Source organism: Lagopus leucura, unplaced genomic scaffold (genome assembly GCF_019238085.1).
Source record: "Lagopus leucura isolate 7727_CA_CO unplaced genomic scaffold, USGS_WTPT01 Super-Scaffold_73, whole genome shotgun sequence".
Classification (NCBI taxonomy): domain Eukaryota; kingdom Metazoa; phylum Chordata; class Aves; order Galliformes; family Phasianidae; genus Lagopus; species Lagopus leucura.
In genome coordinates, this window is record NW_024962252.1 from 95,523,018 (window position 1) to 95,546,540 (window position 23,523).

General features: G+C 41.5%; 1 protein-coding gene across 2 annotated transcripts; it reads left to right on the forward strand.

The window, feature by feature from the left end:
* The first annotated feature begins 27 nt into the window (after nt 1-27).
* Nucleotides 28-21,034, forward strand: ACTR2 (actin related protein 2). 2 transcript variants are annotated; one of them, XM_042881271.1, is made up of 10 exons: nt 28-135; nt 4,886-4,996; nt 8,607-8,621; nt 10,589-10,804; nt 14,436-14,508; nt 15,916-16,052; nt 16,782-16,931; nt 17,616-17,761; nt 18,188-18,320; nt 19,523-21,034. In XM_042881271.1, the coding sequence occupies exons 1-10, from the start codon at nt 88-90 to the stop codon at nt 19,691-19,693; spliced, it is 1,200 nt and encodes a 399-aa protein (XP_042737205.1). In that variant the 5' UTR covers nt 28-87; the 3' UTR covers nt 19,694-21,034. The 2 variants fall into 2 exon arrangements, with proteins under 2 accessions (XP_042737205.1, XP_042737214.1); XM_042881280.1 differs by lacking the exon at nt 8,607-8,621.
* Nucleotides 21,035-23,523: the final 2,489 nt, after the last annotated feature.

A 23,523-nucleotide genomic window follows, 5' to 3' on the forward strand; every position in this document is an offset into this window, starting at 1 on the left:
GGCAGGGCGGGCGCGCGGCCCGGCGGCGGCGTCGTGCGGTGACGGTGCGGCGGTCGGGCAGACGGACGGGCGGAGGGAGGCGCAAGGATGGACACGCTGGGCAGGAAGGTGGTGGTGTGCGACAACGGCACCGGGGTGAGTCCCGCGAGGCGGCGGCGGCGGGAGGGAGAAGGGCGATTCCCCCGGGCCGGCTTCCTGCCGGCACGCCCGGTCTGCCCGCCGCGCCCTACGCGGCCCAGCGGCGGGGCCTGCGCCGCGGTGAGGCGGCGGGGAATGAATGGGCCGCGGGCGGAGCGGGGGCGGCGCCGCCACCACCGGGCGCTCCCAGCTCGGGGCTCGCTGCCGCCTCGCCGCCCGTGAGCGCACACGGCGGGAGTTGGTCGTCCGCTCGTAGCGTGGAGGCAGGAAGTGGCAGAGATCGCATCGCGGACCGTCGGGAGGGGTGGCGGTGTGTCCCGTGTGCCCCCCCCCCCCCCCCAAAATAATGATAGATATGTGTGTATTTATTTATTTTTTTAAGCGTTTAGAAGACAGAAAAAAGGAAATGTTTAAAGCCAAGGATGGGATAGCTGAGACAAAGGATGGCGTTGTTAGGGATTCGGCCTCCTGAAATGCAGAGCGTGCTGTCAGCACTGCAAGTGATGAGAGCGGGGATCTGACAGCGCTGTTCTGACAGTCCTGGTGCCTTCTCCTGGAGGAAAGAAGGCTGCGGGGTGACCTCATTGCAGCCTTTCGGTACCTAAAGGGAGCCTACAGACAGGAGGGGAATCAACTCTTTGAAAGGGTAGATAACAGCAGGACAAGGGGAAATGGTTTTAAATTGAGGGAGGGGAGATTTAGGTTGGATGTCAGGGGGAAGTTCATTACAGAGGGAGTGATGAGGTGCTGGAACAGGCTGCCCAGAGAGGCTGTGGATGTCCCATCCCTGGAGGTGTTCAAGGCCAGATTGGATGGGGCCCTGGGCAGCTGGGGCTGGTATTAAATGGGGAGATTGGTGGCCCTGCATGTGGCGGGGGGGATGGAGATTCATGATCCTTGCGGTCCCTTCCAACCCTGGCCGTTCTGTGATTCTCCTGTTTTCCCCTTTTTAAGGAAAATGAATAGGGCTGAGGGTCAGCTGGCACTTCCCACAGTACTGTTTAGAAAAAGACGGCATTTCCCCATTTCCTCCCTTTTTTTTTCTTTTTTTCCCCCTTTTAGTGCTTAATGCTCTACTCGTCAGGCTTGGCCCACGAGGCACATATCTCAGGAACCCTCTCCATCCTTCAGTGCTGCCCTTCTGGTGGCAGCGCAGCACTGAGCTGTAAGGCGCTTGGCTGGAGTTGGTGACACCAGCACTGCACTGCTGGGTATAAATAACAGGGTGAGGTGCCTTTATGCTGCTGTTAGGGGCCTGGAGGAGGGGCCAGCATCACTTCAGCTTCTGTTGGTTTAGGTTGCATTTACCTCCGAGCAGAACAGTGCATATCTGCAGGATCAGCTCTGTGCAAGAACAGGTATCAGGACACGGCTGTTAAATCAGTCAGCTTGAAATATTTAGGTTAATTTAGGATAATTAAACTGGAAGAAAGTTTTGTTCTTGACATCAGAAAATGCTTGAAACCTCAGCTCGGAATTGAATATGTCAAATTAGCCCTACTTTGTCAAAAAGGTGTTTTTCACAGTAACTATTTTCATGTGTGACCAAGAGGACCTGCTTTATGTCAAAAGGATTTCTGACATTTATGGCATCACATGTCATAATTAATGTGTGAAATTAAGTCTCTGGTCAGGAGCCAGAAATATTGTGTAAAAATGGAGACTAGAAAACCCAGATGCAGCTTTAACTTTAAACTTGAATTTACTGCTCTTGTTGTGCTGAAATACAACCTTAATGTGGCTTACTGCTTTGAGGAAGAGGTGACTAGGAGGAAGTTCTTGCAACATGTAGTGCAGAATAGAGGCAGGCAATGGCATCTTGACAGCGAGAGTGATAGAGGTGGATGTTCTGTTATAGGACAAGCAGAAAGTAACTGAGTGGCCAGTAGTATTTCTCTAATAGTATTTAGGGTTTTTGTTTGAGAATTGCATCAACTGAAGGAATCAAACACAGCCCCCGATAAGAATATGAGTGTGTTCATTTTAAAGCCTGTCACGTGATGTCTGTGAGCTTCCTCATTCTTTGCTTTGAAAGAACACTTATATGTTCAAGTTCTTGCTGCTTGATGACTCAGTAGGAAGTGAAAGAGTCCGTGCAAACCACAGTGCAATGGAGAAGAAACTATATATGGTAAAATGGTCATGCGGACAGGCAAAGCAAGTAGCTGCTCTTAAAGCATTTTGAATGTATAGCAGACACTTGCAAAAATGACTGATGGTGAACTTTGGCTTCCTTGCCAAGATGTGTATAAATACATCGAGTGTTGATTTTAATGTTTGAGCCATGGTGTACACAGTGCTGTACTGAAATCATTGGCTAATTGTTCCAAGGGCTGCACAGAGAAGGGATGGCAGAGCAATAAGCACACTGTACTTCAGTTTTAATAGAGGGCTTCACATGAGGGTGGAAAGAACGCCACGACTATTTAATATTTGGCTCCAGATGATTATATTCCAAACTAGTTTATAACCTTCAGTCAAATGTTTTGAAAGATCTTTTGTAAGAATTGGATGAGCATCATATGTTTCTTCTTCAAAAAAATCCAAGACAGTTCAGGATTTGTTACATGGATACGTGTTTGTTGCTGAGGTGCATTTATCTGTTATCAGCTATCTCTTGGTAGTTTGATTAAGTGTCCTTCTTCAGCCTTAGTACCTGACATGACATCGTCTCCACCCTACCCACCAGCTAGTGCTCACTGTGGTGGTGGGGAGGATGCTACCCTGAGAACACTCAGCATCTCCCACCAGGGAATGCTGGCTACAGAGCTGCTTTCAGTACTCACTAGTGATTAGGGAGGGAAGATTTAGTTTGGATGTCAGGGGGAAGTTCTTTATAGAGAGAGTGGTGAGGTGCTGGAACAGCTGCCCAGAGAGGCTGTGGATGCCCCTTCCCTGGAGGTGTTCAAGGCCAGGTTGGATGGGGCCCTGGGCAGCCGGGGCTGGTGTTAAATGGGGAGGTTGGTAGCTCTGCATGTGGCAGGGGGGGTTGGAGACTCATGATCCTTGCGGTCCCTTCCAACCCTGGCCATTCTGTGATTCTGTAATGATTCATGTGGCCTGGGGAAACAAGATGGATTTGAAGGGGAGAAAGAGTCAGAATGAAAATCTGCCCCTTCTGTTTCTTTAACCACGTAGAGCTGACCAGAGTTTGTAAAAATGTCACTCGTACAGATTCTTGGTTCTGACCTGAAAGAGAGAGCTGGAGTTAGGCTGTGCAAAATAAAATGAGTGAGATTGAGGGAGGAGGCAGGGAATGGCTAAGCTATCAGGTTTGTGAATTGCCAGTATCCTACTGTTGTGCAATGTCCCAGCAAGGTGTGTCAAGGCCTTAGGGCTTAACATAGGGACAGACTGAAAGTTACAATTACAAACGAGAGGGTAAAACTTATAGTATAGAATAGTATCTTTGTAGCTCAATGTTTTCTAGTTCAGTTTTCTTGTATGTCAGAATGTTGTAGCAGTAAACTTGTGTAGTGCTCTGCAAGCAGTCATTTGTTAGAAGGCAAAGTTTTTTTTAAAGAATCTATAAGCCTTTATTTACACTCTGCCAGACCTTCAGAATGTCTCGAATGTTTCCTGTGGTGTAAAACATTTGGAAAGCCTTGTGGCATGTCCAGGTAGCGGGATCCAAAAATGCGGCTCTTTGCTTTTCATAGCAGCAGTGCATTCTTGGATACACAGATAAGATCTGTGCAACTCCCTTGTACTCTTTGTCCTAATGTCAGTAAGTAGTTGCCTTTATAGAGAACATAGATTGCAACAGAATGAGTGAAATGAATGTTATATGTAATGTAATTCTGCTGGTATTCAGAACAGCTCTGCCGCTGTAGAGAGCAAATTCTGAGTCAGGGAAAGAACTGAGGGGCACAAAAAGCTAAGAATTCCCTCTCCACTCCTATTAGCCCAAATTTAACTGGAATGTTTCTTGCACCTTTCCATAATTAGCTTGAAGCATTCCTCACAGATGAATAATGTAGAGCAACAGAAAGCAACTTTTCATGTTAGAGTTGCACATCATCACAGGCAGGTTTTTTTTTGTGCTCAGTTAATGCTTTCTTAGCACATATGCTGTATCTTCGGAGCTAGCACTGTAAAACTTCCCTTTGTATGTATTTGAGGAACAAACACTTTCAGAACATCCTGTTTGATGTGAGCCACCACTAGCTGGGACTTCACTTGTGTCCTGTACATTTTGCTGCATGCTCATTGCTTTTTTTCCTTAAAATCCGCCCTAAAAATGTTAAACTCTTGAGAAATCTGTTTTGAACTGTGCAGAGCATCACAGAGAATCCCTTTTCCATAGCACTGTAACACCCAAATTCACAAAGGTTTTGTGTTTTCTGACATATCATTTGCTTTGCTGATCCTTGCGTTAATTGGAAAGGCAAATTAATTGGGGTACTTATGAGGTGATCCATTGCAAAATGGTAAGTTTGTTTGCTGGGGAACTTCTTACAGGGCGGCAGGGAAGTCAGGTTTGAACACTGCACTCTTTTATACCTCTCAGTGCACTTAGTCATTTTCGTACTGCTTCTTCACAATCTGACAGTCTGTTGTGGAAAACATTCTGGAAGGTACTTGAATTCAGTGTTGTATATCCACCTATCTGAAATGTGTAAAAGGAATGTGAAAGCATAAATCTTGTAGGACTCGTGCTCTTAAACCTGGCGTTTTACTCCCAAACAGATGATTATTAGTAAAAGAAAGTAATAAGTGCTCTAATCAAATCATTTCTTCTTTTCAGTTTGTGAAATGTGGCTATGCAGGCTCCAATTTTCCGGAGCACATATTTCCAGCTTTGGTTGGAAGACCTATTATAAGATCAACAGCTAAAGTGGGAAACATTGAAATCAAGGTAATTCTTTTCATTATTCTTCTCTAACAGATAAATAGTATTTAGGGCATCCTTCGACATACGCAGTGTTTGCAAATGCTTGTTTCTGTATTCTTTATGCCGTTTCTGTATCTCTTGATAAACTTCCACGCTGGATTTTACCCTGTCACATACTACAAAGAAATCAAGAGTGTGGTCTAAAGCTCCGCAGAGGCCTTGTGCTACAATTGAGGAGACAACGGATAGAGCTCAAGTAGTTGTGGGCAAAAGGGGACTTGAAATGCTAGTATGTAAGTGCTGTCAACATCAGAAGGCAGAAATTGAATAGCAGTGGTTGCTATTTATCACCGAGCTGTACTTTAAGATTATGAGACAATGCCGAAGAGCTTCTGAAAATTCGAGGTCTTTTTGTACTCTTTGCTTTCTGATCACAGTTGATCGTCTGTGACACTGCATGAGATGTTTAAGCTCGGTTGTGTTTGCGTTTCACTGTTTCTGTTGGTGTTTTTGTTTTATTGTGGATGGATGTGTGATACTGGACTGTCAGTTAGAGAGCGAGAGGCTGTATCTGAGCTACTTCTTGGCGTGTTATTGTGTGTGTGGGGTGCTGAGGGGAACCACTGATCCCAGATCTTCTTCAGAAGTCTTATAGGGGCTATCATTTCTCACTTTCTTTTGTAGTTACAGAGCAATGCTTCAGTTGTTAGTAATTGCTTCTGCATTTGAGGCTCTAGTAAGTCTTGGCCCTGCTGTGGTCACAGCCTCGTCTTGCTTCTAGCCACACGTTTTCACCTTGTGCTGGCCCTAATGTGCTGCAGTAGTGTGCTGAGCCACTTTAGAGAGCAGATCCAGCTGAAAAAGTGGAATTTCTTTGTCAGGTAAATTTTGGCTGCCTCTTAACAGAATTGTGAAAGCTGCTTTGAGGGCAAGGCAGAAACAGGAACTTGAGAGAGAAGCAGAAGTGCATGCAGAACTGTAGAAACCCTCATTTCAGCCAGTGAAGGGCAAGCAGAACCTCACATGTACAGGCTTTCAATGTTGCTTTCCCTGTTGCTTCTAAGTAGTAGCACAGTAAAAGGGGAAAATACGCACATCTCTGCAGCCTTGTTCCTTATTTTCAGACTCCTAGGAGTGACAAGAAGAACTTCATTTATCTGACTAACCCTGCCCATGAGAGGGAATTGGAACTAGATGGTCTTGACAATCCCTTCCAACCCAAGCTATTCTGTGATCCTATGACTTCTGCTGCTGCCTGTAGAAGTCAGTACTGTCAGCAGGAGGCAGTGCTAGGAAGTCAAGAGGATGAAAGATATCACAGCTTCCCAAGCTGCTTTTTTTTTTTTTTTCATATTGCAATGCTCCTTACCTTGTGTCAGCCATGACAATGTGCTTGAAAAGATGAAGGCCTTTCCCCTTCCCAATAGCTAGGAGGGTGTTGGTTGATTTACTATTATTTTTAAGTAAAGAGAAAGCATCTTTCTCTGGCAGGACTTGGGCAGGGGCGTTTCTTTGAGTGTCTGCTTTAACTCAGTGTAAAAATTTCTTCAAGCAGGTCCTGGTAAAGTAGTAAAGTTTTATGAAAGTTATAAAGTGGTTAACAAGTCATAAAAGGCAAGAAAAAATTCTCTGGCATTAAATCATATTGTTGAAGTCGTGTTTTCTTTCCAACTGATCTGATATAGCCTGTCCTGCCAGTTCTGGTGTCATGATTATCTAATAACTTAGTTTAATATCCTTCCAGATGTCAGTGTTGAACTAAAAGGATGGGAAGTACAAGCAATTAATTGTTATGAGAGAGATGCAAAAGACCCCCAAAATTATAACTTTGTTTTTATTGCCCTTCTTATGCCAAAGTGTGGATTATGTGTGTCTATTTTAGAGAGTGTAAATTGTGTCCTGATTTCTTCCTAGCTGTTTTAGAGCATCTGCCTGTAACAGCTTCCTACTTTAAGAAAACGTTGTAGCAAGAAATCTATGCCACAGATGCTTTGAATATCCCCGTGGGATAACACAGTGGGTTGACTTGTTAGGTGCGTGTGCCATTTTCCTTTGTGAGATGCTTGCAGATTTCTTAACTGGAATGTATTTCAGCAGTTGAGTTTTGTGCCAAAATCGAATTCTATCCATTCACTACAGGTTCTTACGTTGTAAGCTTAAAACTGGGTAAGGGAAGTAGCCAGAAGATTATCAGTTTAATTTTTGAAAAATATTCAGACAGGCTGTCATTGCTGTGCAGTTCTGAAACTTGAAGTCGATCAGAACAGTGGTTATCATCCATCTACTGAGTTACCAGTGTGAAGTTGCTTTGTCCACGTTTTCTTTCTGGACTCTCATTTCACAGTAAGGTGAATTAATTCCCATTTTTTTGCTTACTGCCATAAAAGCATTTAAACACAGTGAAACAGCCACGAGAAAGCAAGAAGAGTGTGGTCACCCTCCTTATGCATCTGCTGCTGGCTCTGGAATGATTGTGGAACTACAGCCTCAGTAGTTGGGGGTGCATCATTTTCTTGTACCTGCAGTCCCCAGTTCAGGACATAAACACAAAATTCAGGTATCACTGGTATTATTTTGCTTCAAGTTGTAGCCTCAGAAGTTGGAAACCAGATGCGTGGATGCCACTTTGCAGTCTTTACCGATTCGCTGGTCTCTGAAGCAAGTCTGGGAGTGAATAACCTGAGGAAGGCTGGATCACTGTGCATCTTTGACCAATTAAGACAGGATTTTAGGGCAGTTGAGACTCGGGGAGCCATTAGTCCATGTCTTACAGCTGTGCTCAGTTTCTGCCAAAGGCAGTGTGGTGCTGTACTTCCTCTGCATCTGAAGTGAGGAAGGAGGCTGAGCTTTGACCAGTCTCCTTGTGCTAAGGCAGCTGCCACAAATTGTGAACACTTTCCCTCTGACACAATTCACACAGTAGGTAGATTTGCCTCCATAGTGCTGATAGTTACCTTTATGGCTTTTGCTAATTTACATGTAGATTTACTTGAAGGAGGAAGAATCTCACTGGTAATGAAAACGACCTTAGTATAATTTCAGACAGCATTTGTATGTTGCACTTCAGGATGCTTCCCAGCTCCTTAATTCTTCTATTTTCCTACATCCGTAGCTTGCTATTGTGAAGAACTTTGGTTCCATGATATCTGAACAATTAAGCCTCCTTATAGATGAGTACTTTTATGTTATTGTTTTGAATTCCTGTGTATTTAAGGCAGAATACTTAGAACAATCTAAACGTAGCAGCAGCCAGAGCTAGCTGTAGTCGAACCCTTTCTGCAGAGTCTCATCTAGTTCAGATGAGCACGTTGCTCAGGGGAAAATTCCAGTGTTACAGAGTAGTTATGCACAGAATCCTACTAGAAAGGGACAGATTTTGTTTGCAACATGAGGTGCACAAACACGACGTGCCAGTGACTTGTTGCAGTAGCTTTAAATGGAGACTTTTAAGCTAAAATCCCAAGGATGTTAGCTTGGCCCTAACGATACTAACCTGAATATTTTCCAGCTGTGTGTGCATCTTTTTTTGGCTTATTTCTACTGTGTTCTTAAAATAATTGGAGAATTTCATTTAGGCTTTTTCTGACTTTCTTGCTTCTACCTTTTCTTCACCTTTCTTGACCGGTTGAAGTAGAATAACAAAAAAATGGTAAGTGGGTGCCTCATGCTGCTTGTTTAGTGTTTATGCTTGGTGGGACCTGGAGCTCTTCTGCTGTTTTTTGCTACTCATTGTTCTGTCTTGCCTTACATTTTGCCTTGGAATACATACTCACTTTGGATGTTTTTCATTGCTTGGGTTTACTAGCAACTAACTGATGAGAAAATTTATTTATTGTGTTTAACTATGAGATAACCTGTGGTTTTGCAAGGTGCAAGAATAACACTTCAAGACCAACGTGAGCTCAGTATCTCCAACAGTGGAAATTACTTTACATAAAGTTACAGACCAAGGGCTTGAAAAAAGTTTCAATTTCCAATCAGACAAATATTACTGAGTCCCAGAGTGATGGAAACATTGAATGTCACGGCAGTGACGCTGTATGCACTGCCCTCCTTCACCCAGTGTGCATGCTGTTTGTTTGTGTGCCCTGGAGAACAATGAATGGTTCTGCCCTTCAGCTTTGTTTTGTTAACAGGACGCAGAAGTTTGGTGTGACTTGATTGTGTGTTTGAATACAGGCTTTTCCTGGGCCATGTCCTGTCCAGGAGTACAAAGCCTCCAAGAGCAGCACACAATGAAACGCTGCTGATTCCTCTCACTGCTGGTGTTTCTGATGGCATAATGTGGTGTGGGGTGGGGAAGCATCCATCGTATGCTTCACTGAAGTACCTTTGATTTAAAAAGGTAGAGCTTTGACTTCTGTCTTCTGTACGGTCTGGGTAATGGAGGTGTGATCTACTGCACAAGGGAAAGCAAATGGAGCCCTTGGTCAGGGAGAAGGGGTGGGAGAGGAACAGATTATTTTGAACTGTTCTCAATAAACTTCCTTTTTTTGCTGGCAGCTCTTTAGGTTGCTTCTGAAATGGGCTTTTATGGACTTGATGCTGCATTTCTCTGTGTGTCTTATTTTACCTCTTGCATTGAGTAGTAAATTGAATAACCTTCACTGTGAAAGTTTTCTGCACTGTGGTAACTGCTGGCATGTTTTTGTGTGGAGCAGACAATTTTCTGCAGTGACATGAAGGCTATGTAGAGTGAAAGCAGTGCTGTAAGCAGTGCTCTAGAAGCATGCTGTTAGAGGCTACGTGTGAGCTGATCAGTTAAGGCTTCTTTAGGAAAACGAGAGAGACAGCAGGGAACAAACACAATGTTGTATTGTGCATACTTCCTCTGGGAAGTACGTGGGAAAGGAGAAGATAGAGTGCTACTAATTTGAATGTGCAATGTTTGCATAACTGCATAACTACCTTTAAGAAACAGATTGCTTAATTAGTGGGAGATGATTGTACAAACTGCATTTGTTGGTTGTGTTTGTGTAAGAATGCGTTGCCGTGGTTTTTGACCTGGGACTTGCAGCATGGAACAAACCAGGGTATGTTTTACATTTAGGTGTCTCTCCTCTTCACATCCTACTGGCATAGGCAACGTGTAAACCACTGTTTCTTTTAATGTATAGAGTGGAACTTGTAATCACTGATTTGCTATTGCTGCTGTTCTGCTTGCTCATAGAGCACTCACTATTCCTTTTCTGGCATCATGCAGTGTGCAGGGAAAACATTCTGCAGTCTGTCTACTATCCTTACATGCTGTTTTGCATCTCAGCCTTTTGAAATCTGATGACAAAACTTTGGAGGTGTCAGTGGAGAAACATCTACACGTACAGAAGTCTTGGCAGTATCTAGCATTAGTGGGGCTTGTTGGTGTGTGTGGGGTTAACTGGAAAATGGAATTAAAGTTCATTTTGGAGAAGGTTTGGAATGGATAACAGCCCAATTTAAATACTAGATGGAATATATTCTACTTGTCTCCTAAGTTCCTGAGAGCAATCCTGAAATGTGGGCTTTGTTTAATAACACGTAAATGTGGGCTGGCACAGCTTGCTGTCACTGTTTGAGGATTTTGTTCTTTAGGAGACTTTGCAACAACTGACATACTTCAATGTTAACGTTTTACAGGATCTCATGGTTGGAGATGAAGCAAGTGAATTGCGTTCAATGCTGGAAGTTAATTATCCAATGGAGAATGGCATCGTTCGGAACTGGGATGATATGAAGCACCTCTGGGATTACACATTTGGACCAGAGAAACTTAATATTGACACAAAAAATTGTAAAATACTGCTTACAGAGCCTCCTATGAACCCAACTAAAAACAGAGAGAAGATCGTGGAGGTATGTCTCTCTGATAGGAACTAGGATGTGCTGTTGTTGAAGCATGGATAAAAAACCTGCATTTTCTCGGAATACACAGAAGCTGCCTGAGGCGAGGCAGTTCTCCTACCTTCTGAGCAAAATGTGTCATCAGCCATGGTTATAAAGGCTGCTGTGGTCAAATTCAAACAGTCCCTCTATCCAAAAGTTATAAGCAGACTGGGTGTCTCAAGCCACATCACCTACAAAACAGTCAGCAATGCATGCTTTTCGTCAGGTATCTGAGATATGTTGATTACCAGGTATTGGATGAATGTTAAGTAATTTAAATGACTTGAACTTCTGTAAGCCCGTAATGTTTCTGAAGAGACTGAGGCTTGAACAAGATGATGCTTACCAGATGGAGCAGTATTGTTGGAAGTAGCTGAGACAAAGGTGTGATGACAACATTGATCTTTGATTAACACTAGGGATTGTCAATGGAAGCCTTTTTAGAAAGAAAGCTGGGTTCTTGGATCCCATGCTGCCCTGGACAACCTAAGCTACCTCTGAATTTGGTTGGTTACAGGAATAAGAACTTACTTTTATCATGACCTACTAACTTTCCTTTAAAACCATTAGTTGTCACAGCTATAGCAATGCTTTCTGCAGTGTGACCATTGGGTGTTTTTACAGCAATCTTTTCTTTTGGTGTCTTGCTAAATAAACCCAATGTGGAAAAGGATTAATCAAACTGTGCAATTTTTTGTGTTTTTAAGTTGAAAATTTTCTAGCACTTACAGACATTAGTGGCCCATTATATAAGTGTTGTGTAACTCAACATTAGCAGCGTTATCTGTTGTGCAGCAGTCAGCTGTGGTGTGATGGATGTAGTGACCTGTTCTGGGTTGCCTCCATGCAGTAGGAACGGCTGAATTTCCTGTTGAGGCTGCTTTGCTTTTCGGCTGCCTACAATGGTGTACTTGTTTCTGTTTTCCTGCTAAGTGCAACAGGCTGGGTTTTAGTTATTCTGGTACTGAGTAATTTTATCCCATAAATCGAGAAGCCTCCTATAGCTTCAGAAGTCTGAGGAAACATTTGTGTTGCCCCATGTGCTTTCTAAAGCCACTCCAGAGACTGTAGATACTTAACCACGATTCAGAGGATTAAGGAGAACCAGAATCCATTTTCATAAACTCAAACTTGAGCTGAACAGGAGTTCCCTGTTCCTATTAATATTTTTAATGGATCATAGCATTAGGAGGAATAGGAATATTTAATTTTTAACTGCAACCTATTTACACTTGTCTGTCCTCCACTTTTGAAGCATACTCTTCCTTTTCAGGGAGGCTACACCAGAATGAAGTAGGAAATCGAGTTAACATTTTCCTAAAGCCTGTAGTAGATGTCTCTGTGTTTTGTGATGCATTGCAGTAATAGTATTTCAAAGAAGAAGCTTAGTCACTTGGACCATATCAAGGTGGTAGATAATTACTTGTGCTGTACTTCATTCTACTTCCATTGGTTCTCCTTCCTCACTGCATTTCTCCATCAAACACAGCTACACAGAAATAGCAGTTCACATGATACGTACATTGTAACATAGATACTTTTAAAGTGCTGTTTCTTTTGTAGCATGCACAAGGCACAGATTGCTATTCAATTTAAGGTAATGTTTGCTGCTTGTCTCCAGTTGTTGCTCCGTTATCATTCTGAAATACCCCTAGGAGCAGCTTGAATTTCGTTGCATGTCATGTAGTGTTAGAGATACACTCTAACACAGTCACTTCTCCTAGTTTCAGTCTAGTTTTCTTTGTCTCTTTATCCCAATTCTTTGTTCTTCCTCCCTAGACCCGCTTAGAACATCACCAGCTAATCCAAAAGCAGCTGTCACTAGAAGGAAATTCTGCTCTGTTTACATCTTAGGTTTTTTAATATGTTCATCCTGTGACGAGGTGTTTTTGTAGTCAAAGAGAGCAGACCTAGATGGCTTGAAAGAAAGAACATTCAAAGAAAGAACAGCAAACCCCAGATCTCTGTATATGAGCTTCAGCAGATTTTTGCAGGTCAGAGGAGGGGTTGTAAAAACCCAAAGCAAGCCATTTTCATGGCAAGGTGCTTTGCAGCCACTCCCTCTACATTCCTCTAACTTCTGTCATGCTCTATGCTCACTGCAGATGTTCCTAGAAAGGGAGCATCTGTCTTCCCAGGGATTTTGCTATGTGCTCAATATAGCTATGAAATAATTAACTTGACTTTGCAAGGATCAGGATTTTGATATGGAACAGCCATTTTAAAACTGTGCTCTTCTAACAGAGGAGGGTCTTTAAATAGTTCAGAATTTTGAAATTGTCAGGCATCAGCATTTTTTTTTTCCTTTAAGATATTTAAGATCTTTAAGATATTTAAGATCCTTAAGGTATCTTTTACTTGAACTGTGGGAGTGCTTAGGATTTAATCAGTTTCTAATCCTGGAAGTGGCAGAAGTGCTTGGGAGGCTGTAGAAGAGCAAAAACAGACCTTTGTGCCGGAATGATCAGAGTTCATCATTTTTTCATGGTAAAGCATTTGGAGGAGGAAGCTGCTGTGCATTACTTGTTTACTTTGCCTTCTTTGTGTTTATAGAGAGGACAAGATCCGATAAACTGGACATCCTTTAATTTTAAACTATTTCTTCACTGCAACTAGTTTCAGTGCTTAGGAGAGCCTAGTTTATGAGACGGGCAATTCCTTTCATGTTTTAATAAGAGCTGCTCTGCAAACCTGCATTGTTTTTTTTAAAAAAAGGGTGATGATGCACTGGAACAGGCTGCCCAAGGAGGCTGTGGATGCCCCATACCTGGAGCATTCAAGGCCAGGCTGGATGTGGCTCTGGGCAGCCTGGTCTGCTGGTTGGCGACCTGCACATAACAGGAGGGGGTTGAAACTAGATGATCATTGCAGTCTTTTCCAACCCAGGCCATTCTATGATTCTGTACTCTATGACTGTTCTGTAAGTAGCAGCTGAGTCGTTCTAGATGTACTCCTTCCATTGTAGCGAGGTTTGCACTGAAGCTGATTCTAGAAGTTTGTCACCTGTTGCACTTCAAAGAAAGGAAGAAGGCCCAGAGGACAGTCTGTGACACTGCGCTGATTCTAGACCAGTATGAGTAGGTTTGTTTGCTCTGTCTTTGACAATCTCCACTTGTGTAAAGATGGTGACCCTGATATGAAGAAGAAAAAACCTGAACCTCGTTAGAAGTAGAACATATAGCTATAACAAATGTTTAGTTCCCAAATCACATTTAAATAATGAAGTAGCTGGCTGGCCTGCAAGTACGTGCCTCCCACTCAATACACACTTTAGAAAATGGCTTGGTAAAATGGCAGGATTTGGCACATAGGTTTCTTGAAAGCATTCACTTCTTGTTCCTGAGTGGATGTGAAATGTTTGAAGTCCTTGAGATGATTCGTCTCACATGAATGGACAGGTAAGGTATAAAACTGACAGTGCTAATCACTGCCATAAAGCAAGTGGGTTTTTAATGTTTGCACACAGTATTTGTGATGAAATTTCTTGGAAAGTGTTTTTGATCGGTGAAAACACAGAATTACATGAGGACTGTTTTCAAACATTTGTGACACTTCATTCAAGGATGGGCCTTGGACACTAATTTTTGCCTTCATCTTGCAGGTTATGTTTGAGACATACCAGTTTTCTGGAGTGTACGTAGCCATTCAGGCTGTCCTTACTTTGTATGCTCAAGGTAGGCAAAGATAACTTAAAATATGTTTAATTTATGTGTTGCTAAGGCAGAGCTCTAATATAGTATTAATGAGGCTTGGGTACTGCTGTAAGCAAGCTCAGTTCTGTTTTAAAGGTTTGCTTTTCATTTTTGGGAATTATGGATAGTTATCTTTGTGTGCACGTTTAGCAGACCTACTTGTAAAATCCAGTTTATCAAAACTCACTGTTTCAAGGTGCAGTTCATTTTAGCCTTCAGCATCTTTCCAAGCCTGAATGACATGCTCTTGGTTTTCTGAAAGATTTATCACCACAAATGAATGTCAAGCAGCTGATTAGGTGACTTTGCACTGTTCTCAGTTCAGGAACATGTTGGTTCTTCTGCTATATATAAACAAGAATAAATAACTGCCAGCTTAAAAAGAAAATTACAGATTCACTGAATTCAATAGAAATTCTGCCATTGGCTGCCGTTCATCAATGATCTAGGATATTCAAGACGTGGGTTCTAATAACATGACTTCTTACATCTGTTTACTGGTGGCTTGGTGTACTTAACCACTGTGTGGCAGGAAATCAAAATGTCCTTCCTTGTTGACATGTCATCATAGCGTCTGTGCCCAAGAGCAGAAGTTCAAGGGAGGGACTGCTGTGCAAGTCACTAAAAGCAACTGAACCCAAACCCCTCTTGCAGGCCTGGTTTTCAGTTTTATTTGCTGATCACTCTTTCTTTTTTTTCCTTTATCACTGTTTTTTGTTTGGTTCATTACAAGTCTATCTGTCTGAAAAATACACAGTCTCCCATTTACAATTACAGCAGAATACTGCATAGTGCTCAGTTACTCTGAACAACAAAACATAAAACAACTTGGAGCAGTCTGCTGTTGAAGAACAGATATTTTCTGCCCTATGAAAGCATTAATTGGTACTTGAGAAGAAAGCATCATGAACAAATCCTAACAGTAATTCTAACAAGAGAAACTTGTGGCATGAATACCTCTACATTTCTTTATATTGGAGCAATTAATATCATGTTGCACATACATAGCTGGATCTGCTCAGGAATTTATAACCCAACAAACATTTAATGACCTTAGCTATTCTCTTTAATTTAAGATGCAATTTAAGATGTGAAAACAGTGGAAAAAATGGCAAATGGTAGAGTTGAAGCACCTAGGCAAGAGGAAGGATAATCCATTTTTAACGTGTATATACAGGCATTTTCACTGTGAAAATCTTATGTTTAAAATCTAGGTGAGTGGAAATAACTGAATTTTAGGTTTTGCTTCCTTTTCCCAAAAGGGTGATGACCATTACAGTGTTCTTTTAGGATACCAACGAGGTCATGATTACAATGATAAAACTGTCCTGCTCTATTTATGGAGGTGCTACTAACAGTTGTACTTCCTCCCCTGTTTCATTCTTCTAGGTCTGCTGACTGGTGTTGTTGTGGACTCTGGAGATGGTGTCACTCATATCTGCCCAGTTTATGAAGGTTTCTCTCTCCCTCATCTCACCAGACGGTTAGATATTGCTGGGAGGGATATCACCAGGTACCTCATTAAGGTGAGCTGGAAAGAGTCTTTAAGGCTGAGGCTGATGGCAGTGGCACACGGGTTCAAGTTAAAATCCCTTGGTAGAAAGAAACTTTATTGTTTGTGTGTTCTTTACATAAAGAGAACCAGTATTCTTTGTATTGCTTCAGCCTCTCTGTGTTACATTTCCTCATCTATAGCACTGATGTTATTCAGACTTCACTCACTTTCCTAGTTATAGTCTAAGAAGGGAAGGGACTTCCTTCTGTGTTTGGGAAGAGAAATCTCACATTTGGCTTTCTTGAGATGTAAAATAAAAACAAGACTGTATTCTAACATCTTTTTTAGTGTAGAAAATAATGTAATGATTCTTATCTGATTATTAAATGAGACTGTTTTATTATTTGCTTTTAAAAAGTATGTAAACCTTAGGATTTTTTAATCCAGAATATTGCTTAACTGCAATATTGTGCTGTTCTGAAGCAAAGTCCTAAATGCGAGGATTATTTTAGTATCTTTCACTTCTGTAACAATTGCACTGGAAGTTCTTGGGAAGATTTCCTACTTACAGTGATATTGTATCTGGTTGTTTTTCTTCCTTGTTCTGATAATAATGGATACAGTTACAGATTTGACTTAATACTGAATTTGCAGTTAGAAAAGCCAGGGAAACTTGACAAGTTTTTGACTGTGCACACTGGAGGCAAGGAGATCTGTGCTGTTTCTCACCTTTATAGCTAATCTAATCTGTTCACTGCAGCTCCTCTTACTGCGAGGCTATGCTTTCAACCACTCTGCTGATTTCGAGACTGTTCGCATGATCAAGGAGAAGCTGTGCTATGTGGGATACAACATTGAACAGGAGCAGAAATTGGCATTAGAGACCACAGTACTAGTTGAGTCGTACACGGTGAGTGTTTTGAGGCACATTTTCTTGACCTAAATGTATGAGGTCTAAAATCAGGTAGCATTTAGCTTTGATTCCTTGTAAGTTTGTCTTGGCAGTAGCTCACTTCCCAGACATAGAAGTCTGTAGAATCACATTACTTGGTTCTGGGAAAGCTAGAAAAGCTGATTTGGGGGATATCTTTAAAGCTTTGTATTGACTTTTGTAACTGTAGATGCTTGAAATTTGAATATTACAGCACAAAAACTTGTAGAGAAAGTGGACTTAGGCTAGCATGTCAGATTGTTTCAGCTTCGTCCCTCTAGCTGTGATACATCTGAGACTGGAAACTGGTAAGAAGGGGGGTAAACTTACTCTTAGGAGACGTGCTGTAATAGCACATGAAAGGAAAGGAGTTTCAGAATAGCATATTTCTTGCCTCAAGTTCATCTTTAAAATCAAAATTAAGAGCTGTATTGCAAGGCAGCATTTGGTACTTCAGTATCAGTATATCTGGTCCTTGATCTCTGTAAGTAAATCACATAGCAATTGAAGAATCTTCTTTCAGTAGCACTGACTTCTTGCAGTGGTGACAATAAGCAACAATTTCCTGCTTTAAAACACCTAGTAACAACGTAAGTCATTTCCTCCTGTTTTCTGTATCTAAGTGGCTAAAAGCAGCCTGCTGAATGGCTTTCTCTTCACTAGCTCCCAGATGGCAGGATTATCAAAGTCGGTGGAGAACGGTTTGAGGCACCAGAGGCACTTTTCCAGCCTCACTTAATCAATGTGGAGGGGGTTGGTGTGGCTGAACTGCTGTTCAACACCATCCAGGCTGCTGACATTGATACCAGGTAAGAGCACACTTACTCCTGCACTCTGACAGTGAACTGTGACACAGGGATTGCTTTCCAAGAAAATAACATCTTTTTGCTTTAGTCACCACCAGCTGTGTGAAGATATATGTTGGAACTGGGGGTCGGTCTTAGATGACTTTTTGAAGCTTAATGCATTATCTGAAAACATTACTATTTTGTATGAATAAGCAAGGATTAAATCTTGGAATTGTGGGGTTTCTTTTGTGTTCCTTCTTTTTTAATTGCTGCTTTCTGGGACATCTGGAGAAGTGTGAGCAAGTGTGCCAAACTTGGGCAAAGGTTGTTTTTGTGTTCGTGTGGTGTCAGTTTTGTAGATCTGTATTTACTTCTCTGTATGTACAGCTACCTACTTGTCCTATCAGAAACTCTGTAGCACACTAAAAAGATTGTTCTCTTGGTTAGGTCTGAATTCTATAAGCACATTGTGTTGTCTGGAGGGTCCACTATGTACCCTGGGCTGCCTTCACGACTGGAGAGAGAACTTAAACAGCTCTACCTGGAACGAGTTCTGAAAGGAGATGTGGAAAAACTCTCGGTAAGTTCTGAGTCACTGCTGTATTTGTGTGGGCGCAGGTTTATCCTGAATCCCCACTAGAGGGAACTAAGTAGTCAGAAATGACAAGCTGTGGGTCACCCTCCACACAGCTTGAAAAGCTTGGTGCATCCCGGTTCTTCACAGTCTTGTGCTGGCTTTTGCATATATATGCAGTAAAGCTGCCTTCTGGTCATGCTAATAGAAAGTCGTTCCTGAAGTCTTGGGTTAGTTTGAGCATAAAATGTGCAGTTAAATGCTAGCGTACAACTCTCATGTAGAATGAGGGATGCTAGTGAGTTTTTGTGCTATAGAAGGTCATCACTGAGCAAAAATTATTTCTGTCTTTGAAAGCTTGGGCTCATGCTATGCATTGTAGATGAAATGCTCAAAAGTTTAAGGCTAGAGTTCACACGTCGTCAAGTGGAATCATTTTCCTTGCTCACCTGCAGACAAAAGCCAAACAGATGATGGAGGTAGCATTGCCTTCTATCTAGTAACAATGTCATGTGCTTTTCAAAAAGGAGATATTTATGGAAGAAATTTCTCAGAGTGAAGTTTCTAACGTTGAACTGAATTGAACTTCCTCAGCTTTGAATACAGTATTCTCTGAAGATCTCTTACAGTCATTTAGAATGACTCAGTTGCACAGAATAGAATCACAAAATCACATGTAGCTTTGACTGTGCTCATTTTGCTCTTGCAGTTGGAGCTTGGGCATCAAATAATTAAGAATATTCATTAGATAAGCTGGCTTAAGTTGTATAAATTTAGAATCTGTTCCATCTGCCCTCCTCAAATTTGGTATAATTCTAAAACATTTTGTGATCTGGTAAACTCCTGATAATTTTAGCCATCAAAGCTTAGCGAGTATTTAACTCTTCTTCCGTGTTCATAAAATGCAAAAATACGATCTTTAGTTTTCTGTTCTGACTTCTGGGCTTTTTGTGGATACGTGGAAGGTATAATTTTGGGGACGTGTCAATAGCCCTCTCTAATTTCCAGTGCAAAGTAGTTATTTGACTTTGGTTGTGTGAGCTGGAAGCTCACACAAAGTGCCCCGTGCTAGCATTGCATTTTGGTTGCGTTTCTCACACTAAGCAGCTTTTGTTCTTTCACTGTTCTCGTAGAAAGCACAGTTCTGTTTGAGTAGGCTTTGTTTTGAGAATCCTAACAGCAGTTTTGTTGGTTTTTTTTTTCCTTAGAAATTTAAGATCCGAATTGAAGACCCACCTCGCCGAAAGCACATGGTGTTTTTGGGCGGCGCAGTTCTAGCAGACATCATGAAAGACAAAGACAACTTCTGGATGACCCGACAAGAATACCAAGAAAAGGGGGTGCGTGTGCTGGAGAAGCTTGGTGTGACTGTTCGATAAATCCCAAAGCTTGTTCCCATCACGTCTAAAGCTTTTTTTCTTTCATTGCCAATCTCTGAACTCACTCAGCTACATGCTATGGAAAGGCCTGTCTGTGGCCTTTGACCCAAAGGTCAGGTTTTGTTCTGGTTTCTTGGGGTAGCTTTTGTTAAATGTTTCTTAATGTGGCTAAATTTGACTATTAAATTTGACCACTTCCCCGCAAACAAAACAGAGCAAGAGCAGCCTGTCTACTTCATTGTTCCTTCCCAGTAGGCAATTGGGTAATTCTGGTAGGCTTTTTCTTCTGGGTTTATTGCTGTAGTACTGCTAGCTTTTGTCTCTAGTTCACAAGGGGTTGTGTGCCTTTTTTAGCATAAGAAAACCTTTAAACGGGAGCTTTTGCTATTGGATCATTGTGGTGGTTATCTTTGCATCTTTTTGCCTCTCTCTACATTAAGACTTCTTTTTCTTTCCTGCAATAAGGAATTTTGATTAAGCATAGTTAGAAACTAGTTTAACTAGCTGGAATGGCTTTACACACTGTGTCGATGTAATGTGGTTCTGTATGCCCTGCTGCCTCAAACTGGTTTCTGAGGCCGTTTATCAGAATCCTTAGAGGAGGTGGGGCTTCCATGCTGTATTTCTCTAAGTGGGCATGTACACAGTTGCCACAAACCAGGGAACACCGGATATTCTGGCAAAAGTAAATCTGTGGCCTTAGATGTCTTTTTTTTTCTTTTATTTAGGAGGGAGGAGACAGGTTTGAGCTGTGTTGCTTTTCTGTTAAGGGACAGCTGGAGGTCAGTCTGACCAAAAATGCCTCTTTTTGTAGCTACGTTTTGGTACCGTGTTATCTCAGCATAGGGAGCAAGAATGTTACGTTAGCTGTTCTGTAACTGTTGAGAAACTTACTTAGATGTGCTGAGAGAGGAGCCTCTGAACTTCTAAAGAGATTAAATACTTTCAGAAATGCTTGTGAAAACTGTAATTAAAGATATTAAAACTCCCCAAACTAAGTTTAAAATGTTTTAAGTGCTTGTATGTACATCAGAAGCACTTGTATTAAACTTTACAAGTATATTAACCTAGTGCCAAGTAGTTATTGCAAATGAATATTTCAATGCCCAGTGTTCATCGCAGCAAGCAGATGTTTATAAACAACCACTGGCAGTAGGTTACAAAGAATGACCTGTGTTTGTTCTAGTTGAAAATAGCACTGGAAGAGGAGATGTTGGTTGGTAAATATCTGCAACTCATTTTGATTTTTTGGATACTTTAGGTGGGATGGGGAAGGAAGTGAAAAACAATGACAAAAATGCTGTTTGCAGAAAGTACATTAAAGCTGAGTTGTACTGAAAACTAGAAGTTGTCACTAGTAATTATCAGCCATCTTCTCCCAGTAGAGTTGCCTGTATTTTCTTTCCCGTAGCAGACTGGTAACTATCAGCACAATCAAATCTGCCTTACACAAAGCATAGCAAAAACTGCTCGCATACGGATGCCAGTTAGATGTAGTTCTACTTTGCTTGTCATGGAAATGTTATCTCACTTCTTACTTAGTTTTCCAAGCCTACCACAACATGTAAACGTGAGGAGGTTAAGATCTGCTTTTGACTTCCAAACCTTGGAATGTACGAGATGTGCTTTCATATACTTGCCATTTGTCTACATCTTTACATTAATGATCGACCCCGGGAACGGGGAAATATTAAACTCCCTTGGATTCTTAAAAGTTGCTTTCTTTCTAAATCAAGCAGACAGCTTCCTTTTGGCCAAGAGAGCCAAACAGGCAGAGACCATGTCTGCATTTCTTAAGCAACAGGACAGATGCTATAGTATTGCTAGTAATGACCATTTAATTATAGGTGGGTGGGGTTTTTTGCAGCTATATTTACTCTTAACTTGAACAATATGAATTTACAGGCATGCCGGTCATGCCTCAGTGCATGCACTTATGCAGTTACTAGATTTTTGGGGACGTGAATGTAAGGGGTATTCTGAATTCCTCTAGTCTTCTGAACATTTAATACACAAAGATTTAAAAATGCTGTGCACTTGCTTTACAGCTATGGTTTCTCACGTGACTGTCTCTGGGCTTTCTGGACAGCTTTGAGAATCGTGTAAATAAACCAAAGAATGACTTAACAACCTTTTTTTGAATGACAATCTGCCACGTGATCAATTGTACAAATCCAGACCTTGACCTGAACCCCTTTTCTAAGCCACATTCTCCCCTCTTCATTGGCTTCGGTTAGGTATGTGCCTATCTTCAATAAAGGTTTTGGAATTTGGCCCTTTCACAAGAGAACTTCACAGCACCATTAGAAATAAATGTCAGTTGATTATGCAGTATCTTAGGATTTCATGGAAACAATGTATTTATTGGGGGGGGGAAGAAAAGAAAGAAAGACAAAGCATATTGCATTACAGCTATCCTGAATCCAGAAGAATGAATACGACATCCACAGACTGAATGGGGTTCCAGTTGTGCTCAGTGTGGTTCTCAATGTGTTAGCACACACGAGTGTGTGTTTGTTCTCTTGTTCTCTCAGCTGACAGCTTCACTACTGAAGCACTATATGAAAGTAATCTGGTTTTCATGTTGTTGGTTTTTTTATTTTTAAAGACCAAATAACTTTGGTTCTATTTGCAACATGCTTCAGCTCCTATAAAATTAGACTAGAAGATGCTGCATCAGCTGTAAGTTTTTTGGAACTACCCCACTTTTAACGTTAAGCTGCTTCAAACCCCTCCCCCAGTGTTCTAGGATGTTAACCTATGTAACACAAATGGCTTTTTTATACAGCTCTGAACAGCATGTTAACACGCAGCACTGGTTGAGACCATGAATGGAAATAAACATCTATTTAAATGGACAGGTCTTTTCAATATAAAAATAAAATCAGATTTTTTTCAAAGTAGATGACGTTTGCTTTGTTTCCTTTGGGAAATCACAGTTTTGTCAGGTTTTTTTTCTAATATAACTTTCATCATGAAACTATCACAAGCTGCTTATGCTGAGGAAATCTGATGTGGCAGAATAGCACGTTCCCTATTGATTGCTGTCACAGAGTGAAAAAGGCACCTCATCTCCATTCTCTAGCCAAGATTTCCTTCCTTCCACCCTAGTTTGTTTAAATTAATATGTATATATATATGTGTGTGTGTGTGTATGTATATATATATATATTTATATTAACTTAATATGTAGCATTGGAGAGGAATCTTACCTAGTTCAAGCTCTGTGCTTGATTGATTTCAGTGACCTGGCTATGCGTGGTAGCCACATAATAGCATTCTGTTGTGGAAAAAACTCATTTATCTGGCTTTGTAGCAAGCTCATTCAGCTTCTTCATCCTAGCACATTACACGTGCTGATCTGTATGGATATTCCCAGGCATTATGTCTCCAGCAGACGACGACTTTGGTTTTCTTACAGTAACCCAAAGTGTAGTTTGGCTCTGGATGAATCTGTCTGAAGGACTAGGCCAACTATGTGCCATCTTAGATACGGGTTGTAGATTGGATTTCAATAGATGGGGTAAAAAGATCCCCCTATAGTCTTAATTTCATCACTATATTTGTAGGTGGAGGGAAGGCAGGCTTTGCCTCTGTGCAGCAACGATAATACATGTTCCCCACTCTCCCTGCCCTGGCTTGGTTTGCCTGACCTGGCTTTTGTTCAGCCAGTGTTTGCTTGTCAACTTTTTCAGTGTTGACTTCCTTCCTACAGATACTTCATGCATTTGCCACAAACGAGCCTCGTTTGCTGTTTCATTATGGTGAAAAACGCAGGTTGGTTTTCTTTTTATTTTAATCCAAATATCTCTCTTCCTTTGTTCTTAGCA

What these genes read in the sequence shown, in the direction of transcription:
- ACTR2 (XM_042881271.1), top strand. Translation starts at nt 88, where the DNA reads ATGGACACGCTGGGCAGGAAGGTGGTGGTGTGCGACAACGGCACCGGG. An exon ending in TCACCAGGTACCTCATTAAG is followed by an intron (nt 16,053 to 16,781) that starts GTGAGCTGGAAA and finishes TGTTCACTGCAG; the next exon opens with CTCCTCTTACTGCGAGGCTA. An exon ending in GAGATGTGGAAAAACTCTCG is followed by an intron (nt 18,321 to 19,522) that starts GTAAGTTCTGAG and finishes TTTTTTCCTTAG; the next exon opens with AAATTTAAGATCCGAATTGA.